At 53.7% G+C, this 23,253-nt stretch overlaps 1 protein-coding gene across 1 annotated transcript; it reads left to right on the plus strand.

Moving 5' to 3' along the window:
- The first annotated feature begins 1,257 nt into the window (after positions 1-1,257).
- Positions 1,258-22,826, plus strand: POLR2A (RNA polymerase II subunit A). The gene is made up of 29 exons (XM_084863831.1): positions 1,258-1,783; positions 9,181-9,313; positions 9,484-9,620; positions 9,710-9,883; positions 9,974-10,255; positions 10,514-10,675; positions 10,800-11,020; positions 11,188-11,320; positions 11,772-11,896; positions 11,989-12,199; positions 12,707-12,916; positions 12,993-13,161; positions 13,341-13,435; positions 13,573-13,776; positions 13,922-14,144; positions 14,604-14,787; positions 15,167-15,338; positions 15,428-15,533; positions 15,626-15,831; positions 17,845-18,069; positions 18,172-18,418; positions 18,703-18,803; positions 19,343-19,447; positions 19,545-19,727; positions 19,960-20,163; positions 20,330-20,516; positions 20,625-20,738; positions 21,060-21,209; positions 21,305-22,826. Exons 1-29 carry the CDS (start codon positions 1,691-1,693, stop codon positions 22,459-22,461), a joined length of 5,913 nt encoding a protein of 1,970 aa, XP_084719957.1. The 5' UTR covers positions 1,258-1,690; the 3' UTR covers positions 22,462-22,826.
- The last annotated feature ends 427 nt before the right edge of the window (positions 22,827-23,253 follow it).

Consider the following 23,253-nt stretch of genomic DNA (forward strand, 5'->3'; position numbering starts at 1 on the left):
AACTGGTGTGGGACAGGGATAGACCTTGGAGTCGAGGGGAAGGGGGACTTGGTGGAAAGAGACTGCCTGGAAGGCCTGGAACAGGTCTGGGACCAAGCGATGCAGAACCGAGGCTGGGGCTAGAGGGTCAGAGGATAAGAAATACCGTCCGAGGAGCAGATCAGAGGAGCCGGCAGGCCATGGGCCATGGGGAGCTCTTCACCTCGGCACAGGGAGGAGGCCATGGGCTGGGGTGCCTGACGCTTTCAGGCAAACAGAGCGAGCAGCTGCGCTGGGGGAAGGGAGTCTGCCTTTTCCCCTCGAGTGAGATTTCCCTTCCCAGTGGTGTGTCCCCCTTCCTCTCCCCACCCAAATCCGCCCCCCTCCCCGGCCAATTTGGGGTGGTGACGTGACATTGACATCAAACGAGGATCACGCTGAATGTGGCTGTACAGTTTGTGTCATCGCTGCTTTGGAAGGACCGTGGAAGCCCCCTCCCCCACCCTTTTTTCTGAAATATTCTAGAAGGGAGAGGATTCCCTAACGTTCAGAGGCTTAGATCCTGAACCCCCCAGGGCTTGCGTCCCGCCCCGTGGCTAATCTGCTTTTCCTGGATTGTCTGTGTCCGTTTCTCCCTCCCGGCCAGGGGCCAGCGGCCAGCTCCTTCCGGACAGGCGGGGGCTGAGGTCTGGGCCGCTCCGGCCGGGACCCCGCACCGGAGCTCCGCACAGGGCGCCTTCGCGAGGGGCCAGGAGATGCCCACCGGTCCCCGGAGGCCTCTCGGCAAATAGCGACTTCCGGACAAACAATCGGCCTTGCCATCTTGATTTATTCATACATATTCAGCGCGGCTACTGCATATTCATGACCGGGGACGGCCCCAGCACTACCCGCTCCGGGAACCCCGGCCGGCCCCGCCCTCTTCATTACCGATTCACGGAACAGACCACTTTCCAGCGGGAGTGGGGGGGATATTAACGGCAAACTTTTGCTGAAGATGAAAACACACCCCAAACTAGACTATAAGCAGCCTACATTTAGCCTCGATCCTTCAAACCTTAAATATCAGTGCGGGAGTGAGCAGTCTAGGGAGGTGGAGGGATTAAATCCCCCCTCCCCCCCCCCGTCACTTCACAGGTCGCTCAACCCGAGAGCCGGGAAGGGAGGAGCAACGTCCGGAGCGCGCGCCCCCGCGCGGGCCGGCGCAAACCGGCCTGTGGCGCAAGGGAGGGCGGGAAAGGAAGGGGCGGGGATGCAGGGCCGGATCTATAAAAGGCGTCATTCGGTCAGTTCTCTTCTCAGAAGCGCCGAGAGCGCGGCCGGGACGGTTGGCGAAGAAGGTGGCTCCCGGAAGGGGGAGAGACCAACTGCTGTAGCCTGTGCCGTTCCGGAGCCCGGTTAACTATTTATTCGTTACCCTTTTTCTTCTACCCTCTCTGAACCCTTTTCCTTCCCCTTCCTCTTTTTTTTTATTTCCTTTTTTGAGAAGCGGAAAAAAACCTCCGGAAAAAAGGCAGGAAAACTCCTTTCGCTCCTTTTTTATTTCCCCGCCTCCTTCCCTCCCCCAACCTTTCCCTCCTCCGGCTTTCTCTTCCCTACTTAGGGAAGGTCCTTCCCGGCGGCCGGCCGGACGGGGTCTGAGCTCTTAGGCGGAGGCGGCGCAGGCTTTTTGTAGGAAGGTTTGCGCCTGCGCAGCGCGCCGGCCTCCGCGATGCACGGGGGCGGCCCCCCCTCCGGGGACAGCGCATGCCCGCTGCGCACCATCAAGAGGGTGCAGTTCGGAGTCCTCAGCCCGGACGAGCTGGTAAGCGGACCCGCCCTCGCGCCTCTCCCTCCTGCGCCGCGGGCGGGCGGGGTTGGACGCCGGCGGCGGAAACTTGGCGCTTCCCGCAGCCTTTGGCGACGGGCAGGGGGAGAGGGGGAGATGAGTTAGCAACGCCCCCTAAGGCAATGTTTCTCAGAGTTACATTTGTTGGGGTGTTAGCCTGGCCGCAGCTGAGGCTGGAGGGTGAGAAGGGGGGACCGGTACCACATCTCAGAGACCCCCCCCCCCCCCCCCCGACATTAAACGAAATCAGACGAATTTTAGGGGCCCGTTGTTGCAAGTCTAGGTAAGCTGGGCTCCAGATTTTCCCCTTCCCCTGTCTATTAATATTAACTGAGCACCTGCTACGTGACAGACACAATAGATGCTGGAGATGCAGAGCCGAGCAAGGACAAGGGCCTGCCTTTTATGTTTTTATTTTTATTTTTAAAATATTGTATTGATTTTTTACAGAGAGGAAGGGAGAGGGATAGAGAGAAACATCGATGAGAGAGAAACATCGATCAGCTGCCTCCTGCACACACACCCCCACTGGGGATGTGCCTGCAACCAAGGTACATACCCTTGACCGGAATCGAACCTGAGATCCCCCCAGTCCGCAGGCCAACGCTCTATCCATAGGGCCTGCCTTTTAGAGCACTTTCTGTAGGAGGGGTCAGGGGAAACCCACAAAATACATGCAAATAAATGAAGGAACAAGATAGTTTAGTTAATGGCAAGTACCTTACATAAAGGGAAACTAATTCGATGGCGAGTCACTGAGGTGAGGTGATGGCAGGGTGGTGTCAGGGTCTAGGAAGGCCTGTCTGAGAAGATGGCCTTACCGGAAAGAAGCACCGGTCACCTAGGCCTGAGGGACAGATAAACCTGCTGTGTCCCAGGGGCCAAAAGGAGGCCATTGTGGCTGGGATTCCGTGGGTGAGAGAGAGAGTATTATGGAGGTGGGGCAGGCCAGGTGGGATGTTGTAAATCATGGTAGAGGTCTGTATTTAATTTATTTCCAATAGGAAGCCACTGGAAAATCATAAGCAAGAGAGAAACATCAATTTTCCATTAAAAAGGAAAGCAACTGCTTTGGTTGTCCTGTGACCAACCAGTTTGGGGCGAGTGCAAAGCATGGAACAGACAGACCAGGAGGAAGGCAGCTCTAGGAGAGAGCTGTTGGTGACTGGAACTCCTTATTGAAGTGAACTGCAGGGAGCAGCTTGGCTGAGGAGAGCGGAGTGGAAAGGCTGTGTTTGTGATGGAGACAATGTTGCGGGAGGAGAAGGCTCAGCTCTGTGAAATCTGTGTCTGGAGTTAGAAACTCCTGAACTCACACCACACCACAGGACCAATTCTAGACGGAGCTAAGGTTGAAATCTGAAAGACAAAGATAAAGCATTAAAAAATATAGAAAGCTTTGAGGGGTTGCTGCCAGAGACAGAAACCCCAATTGTAGTGAATTCATTATAGGTATATTTTACTGAGTGCTTACATAAAGTAAGAGCCATCTCTGTTTATCAGAGACACCATGGGTAGCTAAAAAGTAGACATTTGCAATGTGACAGTTAGGATTAGACTTATTAACATACAGGGAACACTTACAAATCAGTAAGAAAAGCACACATCTATCTACTAGACAAATGATTAAAAGATTTGAATAGGCAGTTCACAGAAGTAGTACAAATGGTCAATAGAAAATACTCAGTTTACTAATAAGAACATGCAAATTAACATTTTTTCCCTGCTGGCAAAACTATTGGGATAGAGGCATGCCTCTCCATTGTTGGTAGGAGGGTAAATTGTAGAACCTTGGGGAGGAGAGTGACAGTTCTGTGAGTAGTTTGGTGGGAATATTCCTGGGTGTCGCACCACTACTACTTGAGCATGTCCCTCCCCCTAATGCTGCCTTTAGCAAGCAAGCAGTGGCTCCACTATTCATCCAGTTGCTCAGGCCAAAAGCCGTCTTGATTCTTCTCTTTTCTTACAACCTCCATTCAGTCCATCTGCCAAGCTATCAATTCTGCCTTTAAAAATAAGTCTGGAATCCAGCCATTCATGAGTGTGCATCTCAACCACATGGTCTACCCCACCACCATCTTTCCCAGAGTGGACTGCGGGAGCCCAGCCCTAGTTGTTTCCTACAGAGTGCAGAGCCCTAGAGAGCCTTCCTCTGTCTCTCCTTCATTGACCCTCTTCAGAGGATCCATGCCCCTTTACTGTGACCTCCGTGGGCCTGTGTGGTCTGGCCCCTGCTTGCTTCTCCATCTCCATCTCCTCTCTTTGCTCCTCTTTAACCACACTGATCTGTTTGTTTTTTCCAATGTTACAAGCTCATTCCTCCAGGATTTTATTCCCTGTTCCTGGTGCTCAGGACAGCATTGCCCACACTCTCTCAGGCCTGTTCCTTTACATCAGGGGTCCTCAAACTTTTTAAAGTGGGGGCCAGATCACGGTCCCTCAGAGAGCTGGAGGGCCAGACTATATAAACTACTAATTCCTACTGTAACACCTCGGCTACGCTCACTGCCCAAAAAACCTGGCGGGCCGGATCAGACTCCATGCGGCCCGCGGGCCGTAGTTTGAAGACGCCTGCTTTACATTATCAGTAAGTTCTCCGTTCAGATGCCGAATCAAGGGAGCTCTTTCCTGACCGCCCTATTTAAATGATACCCTTCTGCATTCTGTAACCAACCCTTAGTTTATATATATATATATATATATATATATATATATATATATATATATATATTTGATTTCAGATAGGGTGGGAGAAATAGAAACAATGATGAGAGGGAATCAGTGATTGGCTGCCTCCTGCACACCCCTATTGGGGATCAAGCCCACAACCCAGGCACATGCCCTGATCAGGAATCAAACCGTGACCTCCTGGTTCATGGGTTGGCGCTCAACCACTGAATCCCTTGGCCTTATAACCCCCCAGTCTTGATTTATTTTACTTCATAACCTGTCACTATCTGAGAGAATTTGTTTTTCTGTGTGTGTTTGTTTTTGTTTGTTTGTTTTTGGTTCCCTCAATAGAATGTAAATTTCATAAGAGACTGTTTTCACTCTCAGCATCTCAAATAGTGCCTGGCACATAAGGCATGTAAATGAGTGAATGAAATAATTGGACAAGTACACAAAGATACATGTAGAAGTATTTTATTGCGACATTGTTTGAATTATAAATTTCCTAAATACTAACTTACTAATAGGAATCCTGTTGAATAACTCAAGTTCTATTCTTACAATAGAACAAGACCTTCCCAATAGATTAGATCCCAAGCTGCTGAGGCAGCAAACACACAGGTGCCCGGTGAGCGATTTTAAAATTTCTGGAAACAGGCACTCCTGGAACTACTAGTGCCAGGCGGTTCCTTTTCAACGTTAGGTGGCACCAAAGCCTCTCAGATGACGTCATGTCTTTGTGAAGCTTGGCTTTTAGCAGTGGCTGATCTGGGCAAGATCCATGTAGAGCAGGAAATAGGGTGGTCCTGTCCAGTCTGATTCTAAGATTTGGGAAGTTGTGCAGTGCTCAGCGGGCATCTTAAGTAAAGAATGGTGGTGATTTGGGGGGAAATGCTTTATATATTAAAAATGTTTTCTCAATTTAGTGTGCTTTTTCAAATGGCTGTTAAGTTGGCAGGACATGAATACTTAAGCTGTTTGGATCTAAGTACTTAGTGGTGTGTTTTTTGTGTGTGTTTTTGTCTAGGGAGTGTTGTGAAAATTACTGAGACACTAAGGCTCTGGACCGATAAGTTTAGTATCTGGATAAATGAAAGTATTACTGAATAGGATGCAGACTGAGGCCCCATTTATGAAAAACAGAAACATTTTAATTTTTTAAAAAGATTAAAAGGCTATTCACAAAACTTACAGGGGTCATTGCTTGCCGTTTATATAGTGCTCCTGTTGTTTTTTTAATCACCTGAAGATATGCTTTAATTGATTTGAGAAAAAGAGGAGAGGGGAAGAGAGGAGAAAGACAGCAGTAGATGTTTCTCACATTGATGTTTCTCTCTCTCCCTCACTAAAATAAATTTTAAAAAGAAAGAAAGAGGCATCAATCGGTTGTCTCCCATATGCATTCCGACGGGGGGGAGGGATTGACCTCATCACCTGGTATGTGTCCTGACCAGGAGTTGAACCTGTGGCCCTTTGGTGCACAGGAAGAGGCTCCAACCAAGTCACACTGGCCAGTTTGGAGGGAATGAAATGTCCACTTTGGGTAGGGGAGGGTGGGTAAGGATCCTCTCGTGGAACAGATATATTTAAGGGTAGAGCATTTTCTCAGACGTCTTGAGGTGGGTGTATAGTGAGGACTGAGGGCTCTGAGAATTGGCTGCAAGGTAAAGCTGTTGTCTTTGCTGTTAAAAGATGTTTGGCCCTGGCCAGTGTGGCTCAGTTGGTTGGAATGTTGTCTCGTGCACACAAGAGTCGGGTTCGATTTCTTGTCAAGGTATATGCCCAAGCACTGTTCGTGACCTGTGGTCGTGCTGTGGCTGACGGGTTCCATTCCAGTGCGACAGCAGCCCCACGGCCACCACTGACAGACTGACTGACTGACTGTGGCTGTCAGTTCCAGGTCTTGGAGACAAGCATGGGGAGGGGGAAAAAAGAAGGTATATGCATGAACTTGGAGCTGAGGGAGGTGAGAGTTCCCTTAGGCTTTCTTGTAGTAACTCTTTTCATAGCCAGATGCAGACCTGCTTCGGCTTTTTTGTGTTTCAGGTGAGCAAACCCCCCGTGTTTCTCACAGTGCAGCTGATGGGGTTCCAACTTTGTGAACTCAGTCACCCTCCAGACCTGTCTCCCTGAGATCTCATCAGGTCATCTTGATGAGTATCATGGGAGCTCGGAACCTCTTGCAGCTGTAGGACATTTTAATTTCTACCCAGCTGTGGCCAATCAGATCCATTATGAGAGGGTTACTGGTTTGACTGGCAGGGGACAATCTCTTTTTTTCAAGTTCTTTGAGGGTGCCTCCCTGTCTTGGCAGGTCCTAAGTAGTTTAGTTCAGTCTAACCTTTACTGGTAGGAAATGCTGCCTGCCCAAGAGATGCTTAAATCTACGGGGAATACAGACCCCAGTAGATAATGTCATTGAATGAGATGTACAGGGATAGAGGGTTGCAGACACACAGAGAGGGGTGCCAGTCTGTCTTGGGAGCCTGTGGGAAGGCTTTGAAGAATTAATGCCGGCCCTAGTCGGTTTGGCTCAGTGGTAAAGTGTTCGTTCGCCTGAGGACCTAAAGGTCCTGGGTTCGATTCCAGTCAAGAGCATGTACCTTGGTTGCAGGCTCCTCCCTGGACCCTGGTCAGGGCGAGTGCAGGAGGCAACCAATCTATGTATTTCTCTCACATTGATATTTCTCTCTCTCCCGCTTTCCCGCACTCCCTTCCGTTATTTTTAAAAGATGGAAAAATATCCCCAGGTGAGGATTAACCGAAAGAAAAGAAAAAAGGCAAGTAATGCCTGAGCTGAGTCTTCAATAGCAGTTTGTTTTGTGGGGAAGGACATTTCAAGCATGTATGATAAATAGCACATACAAACACCCAGAGCAGTGCCGCGATAGGGGTCCACAGGGAACTCTGTCACAGACGTGGAAAAGAAAGAAAGGTGAACACATCATCAACCCCTTTTGTAAGCTGTCTTGCTGAATGTGGACATCATTCTGAGGATAAGAGGGCATGGAGATTAGAGTTCCATTCTAAGGGAACCCAGTTGTGGCAGGTCTGGATTGGAGAGACGGATTAATGACCCGTGGAAGGCTCTGACGGCCGAGAGGAAGGCTGCCTCGGCGCTGGGAATCGGTGCAGCAGAGGGGCAAAACCCAAGAAATATCTCCGAGTTACAGAAGAGATACACCAGGACTTAGTGAATGACGGGATAGTTACCTCCTGGGCTTATTAAGTCCTTAATGATTACATACTTCATAATTCTAAACCAGGAGTTCACGCTCTTTCTACTGTTTTATGCCTGAGGGTAAGTGTTAAGGCCGCCAAATGAGGAACACTTGAAGCCCAAAGGGGTAAAGAATTATGAATTTATTAGATAATCTGGATACCCAGATGGACTGAGCCCCAAAATGTCTCCAGCATCCAGGGACAGGGAGTCAGATTTTTAAAGGACTCTAGGGGGCGTCCTAACTAGTTTGGCTCAGTGGATAGAGTGACAGCCTGCAGACTGAAAAGGTCCCAGGTTCGATTCCGGTCAAGGGCATGTACCTTCATTGCGGGCACATCCCCAGTAGGTGTGTACCAAGCAGCTGATCAATGTTTCTCTCTGTAAAAAATCAATAAAATATATTTTTTTAAAAATATTAAAAAATAAAGGACTCTAGGGGGCTTTTTCTGAGTGGGGAGTTCTCTGGGCGTGTCCTGAGGGGGAAAGATAATGGTCTTAGCAAGTGGAATGTGGTCTCAGCAAGCGCTAAGCAAAGGGAATGTACGTTGTGAAGTGGCCTAAAGGTCGGTTCTCGGGAGAGGTGTGTTCCTTTAATTATCCCATCAGACCAGTAAGAGGCTAAGGATTGGTTTGGGTCTTGAGTGCCACATCTTAGAGGGGACTACAGGAAAAGGAGAGGTTTTTGTGGGAAAGGCGTTTGATTTTAGACATGTTGAATTTGGCTTATCGGTAGGTATCTGCAGGAGGCTTAGTAGAAGTTTCATATGTGAAATCCAAAAGCAGGGTGATGCCCGGAGGAAAGGTGGGCCTCGTCAGTGTATAGTGACAACCGGGGTCCCTATAGAGTGCTGCCAGGAGTGTGGGCGCCGAGACTTGGGGAGGAGCAGTGATTGAGGAGGAGCAGACCAAGGCAGAGGAGCCTGGGGAGAGACTAAGAAGCAGCAGCCAGAGAGGAGGAAGAGAGATGGTAGAATTGCCAGGAATGTCTTGAAGCAGGACACCTGTGCCATTCCAGCGGGAACAGGCTCCTGCCAGGGGCTCAGATTCTGGGCTTGATTTCTGCTTGGGGCAGAACCAGGCATTGGTGGTGTGTGTGTGTGTGTGTGTGTGTGTGTTTTCTTAAAACAATTTTTTATTGTTGTTGTTGCTGTTCAATCCTGTGTGTTAGTGGCTTAGAATTCAACCTGGAGGGATGTCTGGTGTTGATGTCCTAGAGGTAGCAACTTGTGTGGAGCTTGAGATTAACCGAATGCTGGTCTCATCACTTCTCCCTAACTCAGACAGTGACTCGGGCAGGGTTTTGACTTGTCATACTCACTTTTGGTTATTTCCAAGGGATTCACATACTGACCCCCCACTTCCCTCACTCCAGGGTAAACTTGCTTAACCTGCCAATGGTTTGTGGGTCTTTGAGGTTTTAGGTGTGTAAAATCTGGAAACGAATCCTATTTAGTTGTTATTGGCCTGCTTCTCCCTTCAGAAGCGGATGTCTGTGACGGAGGGTGGAATCAAGTACCCGGAGACCACGGAGGGAGGCCGCCCCAAGCTTGGGGGGCTTATGGATCCGAGGCAGGGGGTGATCGAGCGAACTGGCCGCTGCCAGACATGTGCAGGTGAGTGTGTGAGTGTGTGTGTGTGTGTGTGTGGGGGGGGAGCTGGTGTGGAATCGTGAAGGGAAGGAGGAGCTTAAGTCCGTAAAGAAAACCAGGCCTGTGAGGGGTCACTGGAGACCTAGTCTGTGAGGTGAGAGCTGGAGAAAGACGTCAGGTGTGTGCTCCCACAGGAAACATGACCGAGTGCCCTGGCCACTTCGGCCACATTGAGCTGGCCAAGCCCGTGTTCCACGTGGGCTTCCTGGTGAAGACGATGAAGGTTCTGCGCTGTGTCTGCTTCTTCTGCTCCAAGCTGCTCGTGGACTCCGTGAGTGGATGGGCCGTGGCCTGGGGGAGGGGTACAGGGTGCGGGGCAGAGGAGCAGGCCCAGCTGACACCGCTCTGCTCCGCCCCCAGAACAACCCGAAGATCAAGGACATCTTGGCTAAGTCTAAGGGGCAGCCCAAGAAGCGGCTCACGCACGTCTACGACCTCTGCAAGGGCAAGAACATCTGCGAGGGCGGCGAGGAGATGGACAACAAGTTTGGTGTGGAGCAGCCCGAAGGGGACGAGGATTTGACCAAAGAAAAGGTATCGCTGGGGAGGGGGGAAGGGGTCCTGGAGGCTGGCCGCTGGAGGAAGCGGCCGCCCTGGTTCTGACGGCGCCTGCTGTCCTCGAAGGGCCACGGTGGCTGTGGGCGGTACCAGCCCCGGATCCGGCGCTCGGGCCTGGAGCTGTATGCGGAGTGGAAGCATGTCAACGAGGACTCTCAGGAGAAGAAGATCCTGCTGAGCCCTGAGCGAGTGCACGAGATCTTCAAGCGCATCTCCGACGAGGAGTGCTTCGTGCTGGGCATGGAGCCGCGCTACGCCCGGCCCGAGTGGATGATCGTCACGGTGCTGCCTGTGCCGCCGCTCTCCGTGCGGCCCGCCGTGGTGATGCAGGGCTCCGCCCGCAACCAGGTCAGTGCTCTGGACTCGGGGAGGGAGCCCCGGGGTCAGGGGGCCAGCGGGGAGCACAATGTGCGTAGGTGACAGACAGATCATCCGAGTCTGAAAACGCCCTGCCACGTGCTAGCTCTGTGACCTTGAACAGGGTCCCTAAGGGGGTTCAAGTTCATGGAGGAGCTTCTGTAACTGGAAGGAGAGGTCAGCCCTGCCTCGGGGGTGGGGGGAGTGCTCATGGAGCTGGGTTGTGACTGTGCGGACTTCCTCCCTCAGGATGACCTGACCCACAAGCTGGCTGACATCGTGAAGATCAACAATCAGCTCCGGCGCAATGAGCAGAACGGCGCGGCGGCCCACGTCATCGCGGAGGACGTGAAGCTGCTGCAGTTCCACGTGGCCACCATGGTGGACAACGAGCTGCCTGGCTTGCCTCGCGTGAGTCGGCACACTCCCTGCCCGGGCACGGGCGGGAAGGGTAGGGGGCCAGCACGAGGCCCCCGAGCTCCGGAGGAGGGCTGGTGCCGCCTGGTGGGGGCCGCTCACCCCGTGTCTCTCACAGGCCATGCAAAAGTCCGGGCGTCCCCTCAAGTCCCTGAAGCAGCGGCTGAAGGGCAAGGAAGGCCGCGTGCGAGGGAACCTGATGGGCAAGCGAGTGGACTTCTCAGCCCGCACGGTCATCACCCCCGACCCCAACCTCTCCATCGACCAGGTGGGCGTGCCTCGCTCCATTGCCGCCAACATGACCTTTGCCGAGATTGTCACCCCCTTCAACATCGACAGGTGCGCTCCGCTCGGCGGTCCTGCTGAGCTGAGGGAGGCCGGAGGGGTGTGCTCGGAGTGAGCCGAAGGAGCATTGACGTTTGGAGCTGGCTTCCTCCGGGCCCGCTCTGAGGGTCGCCAATAGGGCTTTCTGGGAAGTTTTTGTTCATTTCTTGTTTCCTTCCTAGACTTCAGGAACTAGTGCGCAGGGGCAACAGCCAGTACCCAGGGGCCAAGTACATCATCCGGGACAATGGGGACCGCATCGACCTGCGTTTCCACCCCAAGCCCAGTGACCTTCACCTGCAGACTGGCTATAAGGTACGGCAAGGCCAGGCCTCGGACTCCCCTGAGCAGGAAGCTAGAACGGGGGCTGGTGGCGGCTGTCCTGTTTGTTAGGATCCAGACTCATTGACTCTCTTTTCAGAAAACCTGCTGCTCCAGGCTACACTGGGGTTGTTAGCCACTGACCTTCTGGGCGGGAGCCCCATAAACCCAAGGGCAGCATGAGGGGCACAGATGGCAGGGTAGAGGGAGCAACAGCAGAGGCTTCTGGTTTGGAATCTCTTAGTTTTCTCCCCAGGCTGAGGTCCCTGTGGTTGGTGGATCTCTGATAACCTGGCACCTGCCAGGGCCCGGCCCACAGAGGGTTGATAAGTGTTTAAGTGAAGTAATACCAAAGCATCCCTTTCCGTCTGCAAGGCACGTGAGGTCCCCTCATTTCATCCTTAGCGTGCCCCCTTCACCGAGACTCTCCACGCTCCCTCCCCAGGTGGAACGGCACATGTGCGATGGGGACATTGTCATCTTCAACCGGCAGCCCACTTTGCATAAAATGTCCATGATGGGCCACCGGGTCCGTATCCTCCCCTGGTCTACTTTCCGCTTGAACCTGAGGTCAGTCCTCTGGCTGAGGCTCCCGGGCTGGGCTGCTCCGTGCGTCCCTGCGGCGGCCGCATCTTCCCAGCTCTGACGTGTGTCTCCTGCAGTGTGACCACCCCGTACAACGCTGACTTCGACGGGGACGAGATGAACCTGCACCTCCCACAGTCTCTGGAGACGCGGGCGGAGATCCAAGAACTCGCCATGGTGCCGCGCATGATCGTCACGCCCCAGAGCAATCGCCCCGTCATGGGCATCGTGCAGGACACGCTCACCGCCGTGCGCAAGTTCACCAAGAGGGACGTCTTCCTGGAGCGGGTGTGTCCGGAGGGGGGCCCGGCGTGGGCAGACAGGTTCCGGCTGGGAGGGGGTGGGGCAGGAGGACTGTGATGTTGGCCCTGACCTGCTCTGCCCTGACCTGTGAGATTCTCTTGCTTGTGAGGTGGAAGGAATGTAAGTTAGGAAAGATCAGAGGCCAAAGGATGTACGACTTCAGCTCCCACTTAATTCCATAAAATGTCATGTGATCTCGGGTGTTGTCTGGGAAGTAAAGGTGAAGGGGAAATAAGTGACCTTGTTAAAATTCTGTTTATCCTCTTTTTACTTTCACGTATTTCCTAATTGTTATCAGTAATTCATACTTACTGGTGTGTGTGTTTTAAGTCTCATTGTGACAACGAAAATTTTAAATTAAAATTTTGGAAAACATTTTTCTTTATTTGCCTCCAAAATCGGCTTTCCTCCGTGGGCAGGCAGCCTCCCCGGCATCTCCAAGGGTTGAGGCTGCATTTCTAAGCCCCCGTCCTCCTTGCTCTGGTCTCACAGGGAGAAGTGATGAACCTCCTCATGTTCCTGTCCACGTGGGACGGGAAGGTGCCCCAGCCGGCCATCCTGAAGCCCCGGCCCCTGTGGACCGGCAAGCAGATCTTCTCCCTCATCATCCCCGGCCACATCAACTGCATCCGCACCCACAGCACCCACCCCGACGACGAAGACAGCGGCCCCTACAAGCACATCTCCCCGGGCGACACCAAGGTGGGCCTGGCTTCGGGCGTGGGCCCGGGACCGGACACGGGGACCCGCAGGGCCCTGAGCGGTGCTCTGCCCGCAGGTGGTGGTGGAGAATGGCGAGCTGATCATGGGCATCCTGTGCAAGAAATCCTTGGGCACGTCCGCCGGCTCGCTGGTGCACATCTCTTACCTGGAGATGGGCCACGACATCACCCGCCTCTTCTACTCCAACATTCAGACCGTCATCAACAACTGGCTCCTCATCGAGGGTGAGTGCGGGCTCTGCCAGGCCAAGCCCTCTGCAGATCCTCTGCCACCGCTCGCCGCCCTCGGCCATCCCTTTCTCAGTCCTCAGATGGACTGTCCCTCCTCCTCTCTCGGCTGTGATTCTGTCCCCTGGTTCTTGGGAGACAGAGAAGGTGTTGCTGATGCTTCTCCTTATCGCTAGGTCATACCATTGGCATTGGGGACTCCATTGCTGATTCCAAGACTTACCAGGACATTCAGAACACTATTAAGAAGGCCAAGCAGGATGTGATAGAGGTGAGAGGGACCTCAGGAACCTTTCATGGACTTTGAATTTAATTACGGTAACAAAGAGGGTGTGCAGATTAGGAAGAAGGGGAGTAAGACCGGGATCGGTGTTTCACCGAGAGCTCTGCCTCCATCTCTGCATCCAGGTCATCGAGAAGGCGCATAACAACGAGCTGGAGCCCACCCCCGGGAACACCCTGCGGCAGACGTTTGAGAACCAGGTGAACCGCATTCTCAACGACGCCCGAGACAAGACTGGCTCCTCTGCCCAGAAGTCCCTGTCTGAGTACAACAACTTCAAGTCCATGGTTGTGTCCGGAGCTAAAGGTTCCAAGATCAACATCTCCCAGGTGGGACCCTTGTCCTTTCAGATGGGGGCCGACACGGGGGGTTGAGAGGTGGGGGGGAGTATGTGTTGCGGGGGGAGCAGTTGGGAGGAGCGCTGGGACTCCTCTTGGGCAGAGGGAGTGAGATGTGCCCACCTCGTGGTCCCAGGTCATCGCCGTCGTCGGGCAGCAGAACGTGGAGGGCAAGCGGATCCCGTTTGGGTTCAAGCACCGGACGCTGCCTCACTTCATCAAGGATGACTACGGGCCTGAGAGCCGTGGCTTTGTAGAGAACTCCTACCTGGCCGGCCTCACACCCACCGAGTTCTTCTTCCACGCCATGGGGGGGCGTGAGGGGCTCATCGACACGGCCGTCAAGACTGCGGAGACTGGTGAGGCTTTCAGACCAGGTTTTCCGCGGCGGTGCCGGGTGGCCACAGGCAGAAAAGTGCCTGGGGGTGGGGACGGGGGTTCTCAGGCCAAAATCTTCCATTCCCAGAGATAGGATTTTGGCCTTTGGGGAACAAATAGAGACTAAAGCTCAAGAGCTAGCAGCTGCCCTCACTTGATTGCTGTATAGCATTTCAGGCTGAGGGATAGAGCCCGGGCTCCCTGCTGCTGGCCTATCGCATGGGCACTGGCTCCTAGGGCTCTGCTGGGCCCTGTCCACCTGGTAGTGGACTGAGCTTTTCGTGTGAGACCTCAGGGATGATGGGCTTCCAGCTGGCTCTTCTGAGGATCAGGTGGTTAAGGCTCCCGAGCAACCAGCAAGGCTCCTCCTGAGATGGGGAGGGCGCTTGGACTTCCAGCCTCTTCCAGCCTCGGGTCCCATAGTGATTGCCTCCCTCCAGGATACATCCAGCGGCGGCTGATCAAGTCCATGGAGTCGGTGATGGTGAAGTATGACGCCACCGTGCGCAACTCCATCAACCAGGTGGTGCAGCTGCGCTACGGCGAGGACGGCCTGGCGGGCGAGAGCGTGGAGTTCCAGAACCTGGCTACCCTCAAGCCTTCCAACAAGGCTTTTGAGAAGAAGTGAGGAGCTGGCAGGCGGTGGTTCTCCCTGCAGCGGCTCAGGCCAGAGTTGTAGGATTCCCCTTCCCACGCACATCACCTGGGATGTGCTTTGCAGTGGCCTTACACCCCTCTGACAGCAGCCTGTGCTGTGGCAGAGTTGAGACCCATCACTGCTTTGTTCCTGGTGATGGCACAGAGCAAGCTTGGAGGGCCTGGCACAGGCTCGGGTCCCCTTGGCAGTCCTTCGGCCCAGATCTTGTATTTCCCTGCCAGGATCCTCGTCTCCAAAGCTCTGTTAGTGAAGAACGTGCACCTTTGGGAGCCTCACGGTGCTCCTGTGCAGAGACCAGGCCCCAGAGCCCACCTGGTTCTACACAGCACGCCCTGTCGCCTGCAGGTTCCGCTTTGACTATACCAACGAGAGGGCCCTGCGGCGCACTCTGCAGGAGGACCTGGTGAAGGACGTGCTGAGCAACGCGCACATCCAGAACGAGCTGGAGCGGGAGTTTGAAAGGATGCGTGAGGACCGGGAGGTGCTCAGGGTCATCTTCCCAACCGGGGACAGCAAGGTGCGTGTGGACAGGACGGCCGGGCTGGAGAAGTGTCCCTGTGTGGCCGTCCCCAACTGTGATCCTCCCTCCCTGCGCTCCTGCCTCAGGTTGTCCTCCCCTGTAACCTGCTGCGCATGATCTGGAACGCTCAGAAAATCTTCCATATCAACCCTCGCCTCCCCTCGGACCTGCACCCCATCAAGGTGGTGGAGGGTGAGTACTGCTCTGGGCCTCCAGGCAAGAACAGTGGTCAGGAGTCTGCGGGACCGTGGTCTGCAAACTCCTCATCCCTCCTTTGTCCCCAGGAGTCAAAGAACTGAGCAAGAAGCTGGTGATTGTGAACGGGGACGACCCGCTGAGCCGGCAGGCCCAGGAGAACGCCACGCTGCTCTTCAACATCCACCTTCGCTCCACGCTGTGCTCCCGCCGCATGGCGGAGGAGTTCCGGCTCAGCGGAGAGGCCTTCGACTGGCTGCTCGGAGAGATCGAGTCCAAGTTCAACCAAGCCATTGTGAGTATTACCATTCCACCTCAGCCTGGTTTTTCTCCTTGGACCTCTCTGGGTTCTTGAGAACAGCTCACTTCTGCTCACAGACACCTAATACCTCTCATTCATGTGAGTCTGCTATGTGCCAAGTTCTGTGTTTGAGGTATTTTATTGATTTTTTTACAGAGAGAAAGGGAGAGGGATAGAGAGTTAGAAACATCAATCAGCTGTTTCTTGCACACTCCCTACTGGGGATGTGCCTGCAATCAAAGTACTTGCCCTTGACTGGAATTGAACCTGGGACCCCTCAGTCTGCAGGCCAATGCTCTATCCACTGAACCAAACCGATTAGGGCTGTTTGAGGTTTTATATATCTTTATTCCTTAGCAGTCTTAAGGGTTGGAATTGCAGTAAGCAGAAAAGAGATTTATAGGTACTAGAATATACCATCACTGTCTTTAAGGATTTTATAGGTTAATTGAAGGAGAGAAGCATTATGATTATAGGCATGCTTTATAATTCACATGATCTAAATCTAGTTTTATAAATTAAATAATTAAAACTCATTAGGAAATACAAAATATGGTTGAAAGAAATTAAAGAAGACTAAGTGGAAAGATACTTTGTGTTCATGGATGAGAAAACTTGATATTGTTAAACGGCAATAATACTCAAACCAATCTATAAATTCCATACCAAATTCTAGCTGCCTTTTTTGCAGAAATGTATAAGCACATCTTCTAATTCATGCAGAAACGTAAAGGGACCCATACATAATACCCCAAAACAATTTTGAATACGAACAAGGTTGGGGGACTCATTCTTCCTGATTTTACTAGTAAAACTTATTACAGATCTACAGTAACCACAGCAGTATGCTACTGACATAAAGATACATATACACTGAGTGGCCAGATTATTATAATTTCTGAACACATAACAATCTGGCCACTCAGTGTGTGTGTTTGTGTGTGTATATTAGAGGCCTGGTGCATGAATTCATGCATGGGTGGGGTCCGGCCAGCCTTGCCAGAGGGAGGGGACATGGGTGGTTGGCCTGGTTGAGAGGGCAATTTGCATATTAGCCTTATATAGGATATACACTGGAATGACAAAAACAAAATGTTAGGAGACAAGTGTTGGCCAGAACATGGAGAAATTGGAACTCGAGCTCACATAATGCTGGAGAGGATGTGCAACTGCTTTGGAAGACATGGCAGCTCCTCAAAAGTTAAAACATACAGCCCTGGCTGGAGGGGCTTGTCCTCCGTGCACAGAGAGGCTGCTAGTTCGATACCCGGTCGGGGCACAGGCCCGAGCTGTGGGCTCCATCCCCAGAAGGGGGCATGCAGGAGGCAGCTGATGGGTGTTTTTCCCTCACGTCCATGTTTCTTCCGTTTCCCTTCCTCTCTAAAATCAATAAAACATACTTTTTAATAAAATTAAACATACAGTTACCATACAACACAGCAGTTTCATTCCCAGGAATATACCCGAGAGAATTGAAAGTGTATTTCCACATAAAAATCTGTACACAATGTTTATAGTAGCATTATTCATAATAGCCAAAGCAGTAGAAACAGCCTAAATGTTCTTCCATTAATGAATGCATAAACCAAATTGGTATGGCCATACAAGGGAATATTATTTCATGATAAAAAGTGACAGGCTATAAAGCCATTAAAAGGCAAGTAATGAACCTTAAATCCATATAGACTAAGTGAAAGAAGCCCGTCTGGAAAGGCTATATACTATATCATTCCAATTAAAAGGTTGTATTTTATCGAATATGATTATATCTCAATTAAAATAATGCATGGGGGAGCATCTCATTTAAAAGACTTATTACCAAATGAATCTTTATCCTGTAAGTTTGGCATACTTTTGGAGATTGGGGTCTAGATGGTCTGGCACCTTTTCAAGTCTCTGCATTTCCCAAACGCCTGTGTCCACGTCCTTTAAGAAGATGGTTTCAGCCCTGACCGCATCTCACTCCCACCAGAGGGAGGGCTGTTTCTGATGTAGCTTCTTCTCCAGGCCCATCCTGGGGAGATGGTGGGAGCTCTGGCCGCACAGTCCCTTGGAGAGCCTGCGACCCAGATGACCCTGAACACCTTTCACTATGCGGGTGTGTCTGCCAAGAACGTGACCCTGGGCGTGCCCCGGCTCAAGGAGCTCATCAACATCTCCAAGAAGCCGAAGACACCCTCGCTCACCGTCTTCCTGCTGGGCCAGTCTGCGCGCGACGCCGAGAGAGCCAAGGTAGGACTGAGGGGGAGGAGGGAGCTCTTTCCCGAGTAGAAAGTGTGGGATTCTCTCTACAGGAGGTGTGAAGAGGTGTCACAAACCCCTCTTTCTTCCCAGGACATTCTGTGCCGCCTGGAACATACAACGCTGAGGAAGGTGACAGCCAACACAGCCATCTACTATGACCCCAATCCCCAGAGCACGGTGGTGGCAGAGGACCAGGAGTGGGTGAACGTCTACTATGAGATGCCCGACTTCGATGTGGCCCGGATCTCCCCCTGGCTTTTGCGGGTGGAGCTGGACCGCAAGCACATGACTGACCGGAAGCTGACCATGGAGCAGATCGCTGAGAAGATCAATGCTGGTAAGCGGGAGGCCGGCCAGCTCAGGTCAGCCTGGGATCCCTTCTGTGGTGTCACTGCTCTCTGGTCTCCAGCACTTCCCGTGCTCTGGTTCTGTCCCCAAAACCCCCTCCTCCGTTCCTTTCTCTGTCCCTGCTCCTCTTGTGGGTCCCCTCCCTCTTTCCAAGGGGTTCTGTGAGGAGGAGGGGAGCCGGAAGAGCACGCTGTAAGGAGAGAGAGCTGCCGATGAACAGGGACCGGAAGCGAGTCCAGTAGGTGTGATCTTTCTCGTGGCTCCTCCCACCAGGTTTTGGCGATGACTTGAATTGCATCTTTAACGATGACAACGCAGAGAAGCTGGTCCTCCGGATCCGCATCATGAACAGTGATGAAAACAAGATGCAGGAGGTAAGTGGACCCAGAGGAACTTGATATGTCAGAGACAAGAAATCGTTAACTCTTGTTCGTGCCCAAAGAAGTTACAATGAAAGCAACATTGAGGTGCCGGTCGCCCCACCTAACGTAGGAATGGGTAATTGTGGTTAGCAATGATTTCCAAAACTTCTAGCATCACAAGTCTTTGCGATCTGAAGTAGCAGTCACACAGCTGAGGCAGGGAGCGTTGGAGTGGGGTCAGCCCTGTCACCGGCTCTCTCCCCTGATGCTCCGGCCTGCAGACAGGTTGGACCGGAGGAATTGCTGTGTCCTAGGAAGAGAGGTGTGAGAGCAGGTGTAACGAGACCCTGAAAGTGTGGCGGATGGCTCCACTCGTGGGCATAGCTCCTTGTTTGGCAGGTGTGGGTGCCTGGCTGGAGCTTTAATAATGAAAAATCCAAACTTACCGCGGACTGTGGGAGAACAGAGTGTCACTGGGATGGAAGTCCCTGAGGAGACTAGCGTTTGAGGTGATTCTGGGAAGGTTCCAGCTCACCTCGCTCTTGTTGCAGGAGGAAGAGGTGGTGGACAAGATGGACGATGATGTTTTTCTGCGCTGCATTGAGTCCAACATGCTGACGGATATGACCCTGCAGGGTATCGAGCAGATCAGCAAGGTCTGCCATTCCCTCCCAGCAACCCCTGCACCTCCTCCTTCTCTTCCTCCCCCTCTCCCCTCACCCCCCAACCTGACCCCCCTCTGTGCCCCTCCAGGTGTACATGCACCTGCCACAGACAGACAACAAGAAGAAGATCATCATCACGGAGGACGGGGAGTTCAAGGCCCTGCAGGAGTGGATCCTGGAGACGGACGGCGTGAGCCTGATGCGGGTGCTGAGCGAGAAGGACGTGGACCCCGTGCGCACCACGTCCAACGACATCGTGGAGATCTTCACGGTGAGCCTCCGGCCGGGCCGGGCCGGCAGTCCGCGGGGTCGCTGGCTCAAGCCCCGCCCTGGTCTCTTGGCAACAGATGCGTTCTGCCTTCCACTGCGGCTCTCCTCGGTCCGAGACTCTACGCCTGCGCCCACTCTGGCTCTGGGCTTCCCTGGCTGCCCCCTGGGTCTGGGTGACGGTGGGAGCTGGGAGCAGAGCTACTCTGCCTTGACCTCCCCCACCCCCAATCCAGGTGTTGGGCATTGAAGCCGTGCGGAAGGCGCTGGAGCGGGAGCTGTACCACGTCATCTCCTTTGACGGCTCCTACGTCAACTACCGGCATTTGGCGCTCTTGTGTGACACCATGACCTGTCGTGGCCACTTGATGGCCATCACGCGACACGGAGTCAACCGCCAAGACACTGGCCCGCTCATGAAGTGCTCCTTCGAGGAAACGGTAACGCAGAACGGCTGAGCAGGTGGGAGGAGGGAGTGCGTGGGAGGAAGAGCGTCCAGTGCTGGGCCTGGTGCTGTCCTCCCTGTGGGTGGGTGCGCCGTCCGTGTGGAGGGCCCTGAGCACCCTGTGAGGGTCTGTGGGGCCTGACCCTCTCCCCGCTGTTCAGGTGGACGTGCTCATGGAAGCAGCTGCGCATGGAGAGAGCGACCCCATGAAGGGGGTGTCTGAGAACATCATGCTGGGCCAGCTGGCTCCTGCTGGCACCGGCTGCTTCGACCTCCTCCTCGATGCCGAGAAGTGCAAGTACGGCATGGAGATCCCCACCAACATCCCCGGCCTGGGGGCTGCCGGACGTGAGTATGCGGGTCTCCGCCCACAGCGCCTGGCCGGCCTGGGAAGGAGAGGCAGGCCCTCCTGGCTGGAGGGCGGCTGTTCCTCACGGCCCTGTGTGTCTTTCGCAGCCACCGGCATGTTCTTCGGCTCCGCACCCAGCCCCATGGGAGGAATTTCTCCAGCCATGACGCCCTGGAACCAGGGTGCGACCCCAGCCTATGGCGCCTGGTCTCCCAGTGTGGGTGAGTGGCCTGGCCGAGGGAGGGCTCTTTCGGGGACCGGAGGGCTCGTGAAGGGTCACCAGGTTGGAACACTGGAGGCCACGGAGCTCTGGGGAGGGTGCTGGACTCCAGCTCTGTGTTTTTTTGAAGTTGAACATGTTAACTTGATTTCTGTAAAGCCAGAAAGTATGACTTGCCACGTGGGTTTATGACATTCGTCCTGAACTAGACAGACTGACTTCCCTGCCTCACGCCTCCCAGACAGCTCTCCAGCTTGCTCTGAGATGGGGAGTGACTGTACACGGGCTCCAGCTCTGTGCTAACGGAACGTTTCTCCCGCAGGGAGCGGAATGACTCCGGGGGCAGCCGGCTTCTCCCCCAGCGCTGCCTCCGATGCCAGCGGCTTCAGCCCCGGCTACTCCCCCGCCTGGTCGCCCACACCTGGCTCCCCGGGCTCCCCCGGCCCCTCAAGCCCGTACATCCCGTCACCAGGTGAGCGGTCCTGTCTCCCAGTGCCAAGTTCATCTCTCCCCGACCTTTCCTTTGGGCTAGTCTCTCACTTACTCCTTCCGGCTTCTTTCCTACAGGCGGTGCCATGTCTCCCAGCTACTCACCAACGTCGCCTGCCTACGAGCCCCGCTCCCCTGGGGGCTACACACCCCAGAGTCCCTCGTACTCTCCCACCTCACCCTCCTACTCCCCTACCTCCCCGTCCTATTCTCCAACCAGCCCCAACTACAGTCCCACATCACCCAGCTACTCCCCGACCTCTCCCAGCTACTCCCCGACTTCTCCCAGCTACTCCCCGACCTCTCCCAGCTACTCTCCCACCTCTCCCAGCTACTCTCCAACTTCCCCAAGCTACTCGCCGACATCACCTAGCTACTCGCCAACCTCTCCCAGCTACTCACCAACTTCTCCCAGCTACTCACCAACTTCTCCCAGCTACTCGCCAACATCACCCAGCTACTCTCCCACCTCTCCCAGCTACTCGCCGACTTCTCCGAGTTATTCTCCGACATCACCGAGTTACTCACCCACTTCCCCAAGTTATTCACCCACCAGCCCTAACTACTCTCCAACCAGTCCCAATTACACCCCGACATCACCCAGCTACAGCCCAACTTCTCCCAGCTACTCTCCTACTAGTCCCAACTACACACCAACAAGCCCTAACTACAGCCCAACCTCTCCAAGCTACTCTCCGACTTCACCCAGCTACTCCCCAACCTCGCCAAGCTACTCCCCTTCAAGTCCACGGTACACACCACAGTCTCCAACCTACACCCCGAGCTCGCCCAGCTACAGTCCCAGTTCTCCCAGCTACAGCCCTACCTCACCGAAGTACACCCCGACCAGCCCTTCCTACAGTCCCAGCTCACCAGAGTACACCCCAACCTCCCCCAAGTACTCGCCTACCAGCCCGAAGTACTCGCCCACCTCCCCCAAGTACTCTCCGACCAGCCCCACCTATTCGCCCACCACCCCGAAATACTCACCCACCTCTCCCACCTACTCCCCGACCTCTCCAGTCTACACCCCGACCTCCCCCAAGTACTCGCCTACTAGCCCCACCTACTCCCCCACCTCCCCCAAGTACTCGCCCACCAGCCCCACCTACTCGCCCACCTCCCCCAAAGGCTCCACCTACTCGCCCACTTCCCCCGGCTATTCGCCCACCAGCCCCACCTATAGTCTCACCAGCCCGGCCATCAGCCCAGATGACAGCGACGAGGAGAACTGAGGGCCCGCGGGGCGCGGCCGCAGCTGGCTAGGGCGGAGGGCGGTCCTCTCGCCCGCCCTGCTCCTTTGTACATAGCTCCTGAGTCCCGTGAAGTTCTGTCCTGTCTCCGGTGGAGCTTTGTCTTGTTCTCCACGTGTGCCATCTCCGAACCCACTCGCCTGACTGGTGTTCTCCTACCCCACCACCCACGTCTCCCCAAACGGATCCCTCCTTGCCTGTGGCCTGATTGGGGGTAAAGGGTATTTCAACTTCTTAGGGGTAGTTCCTGCTCTGGGTCGTTACATCTGATCCTCAAGAACAAAGCTAAAGCTGCCTTTCTGTGTATTTTTTGAAATTTAAATAAAGTTTACTAATTTTGACCAAAAGCATGTATATTGAATACTTATTGCTAGGCATACCCAGGCTCCTGCTGCCTGCCTGGGCTGTTCCGCCATTTAGTGCTTCAGGTGCTTCCTGTTAATGGGGGAAGAGGGGGAGCGGGGAGAGGCAGGAACGTGAGAGCAGGTAGTACATTGTACCTACTGAACAAACACCTACCGTGTCCCAGGCAGTGCTCTGTATCTCATCAAACAGATACAGCACTTGTCCCACATTAAAGCAATATTGAATATAATGGCCTAACCTATTTTCATGATTATAATATGCTAGTTGCCTGGTGCATGAAATTCTTGCACAGGTAGGGTCCTTGGGCCTGGCTGGTGATCTGGGCTGATACTTCTGGCTGCTGTGGGGGGGGGGGTCCCTTTGTTCTACGTCAGCCCACATCATAGCGAGCGATAGAACTCATGGTCG

The sequence above is a fragment of the Pipistrellus hanaki genome, assembly GCF_964339955.1.
Source record: "Pipistrellus hanaki genome assembly, chromosome: 16".
Taxonomy (NCBI): domain Eukaryota; kingdom Metazoa; phylum Chordata; class Mammalia; order Chiroptera; family Vespertilionidae; genus Pipistrellus; species Pipistrellus hanaki.

Bases quoted from the DNA above. Each gene is read 5' to 3' on its own strand.
- POLR2A (XM_084863831.1), top strand. From the start codon at position 1,691: ATGCACGGGGGCGGCCCCCCCTCCGGGGACAGCGCATGCCCGCTGCGC. The intron at 15,832-17,844 runs GTGAGTATTACC...CTTCTTCTCCAG, and splicing joins CCAAGTTCAACCAAGCCATT to GCCCATCCTGGGGAGATGGT. The intron at 20,739-21,059 runs GTGAGTGGCCTG...TTTCTCCCGCAG, and splicing joins CGCCTGGTCTCCCAGTGTGG to GGAGCGGAATGACTCCGGGG.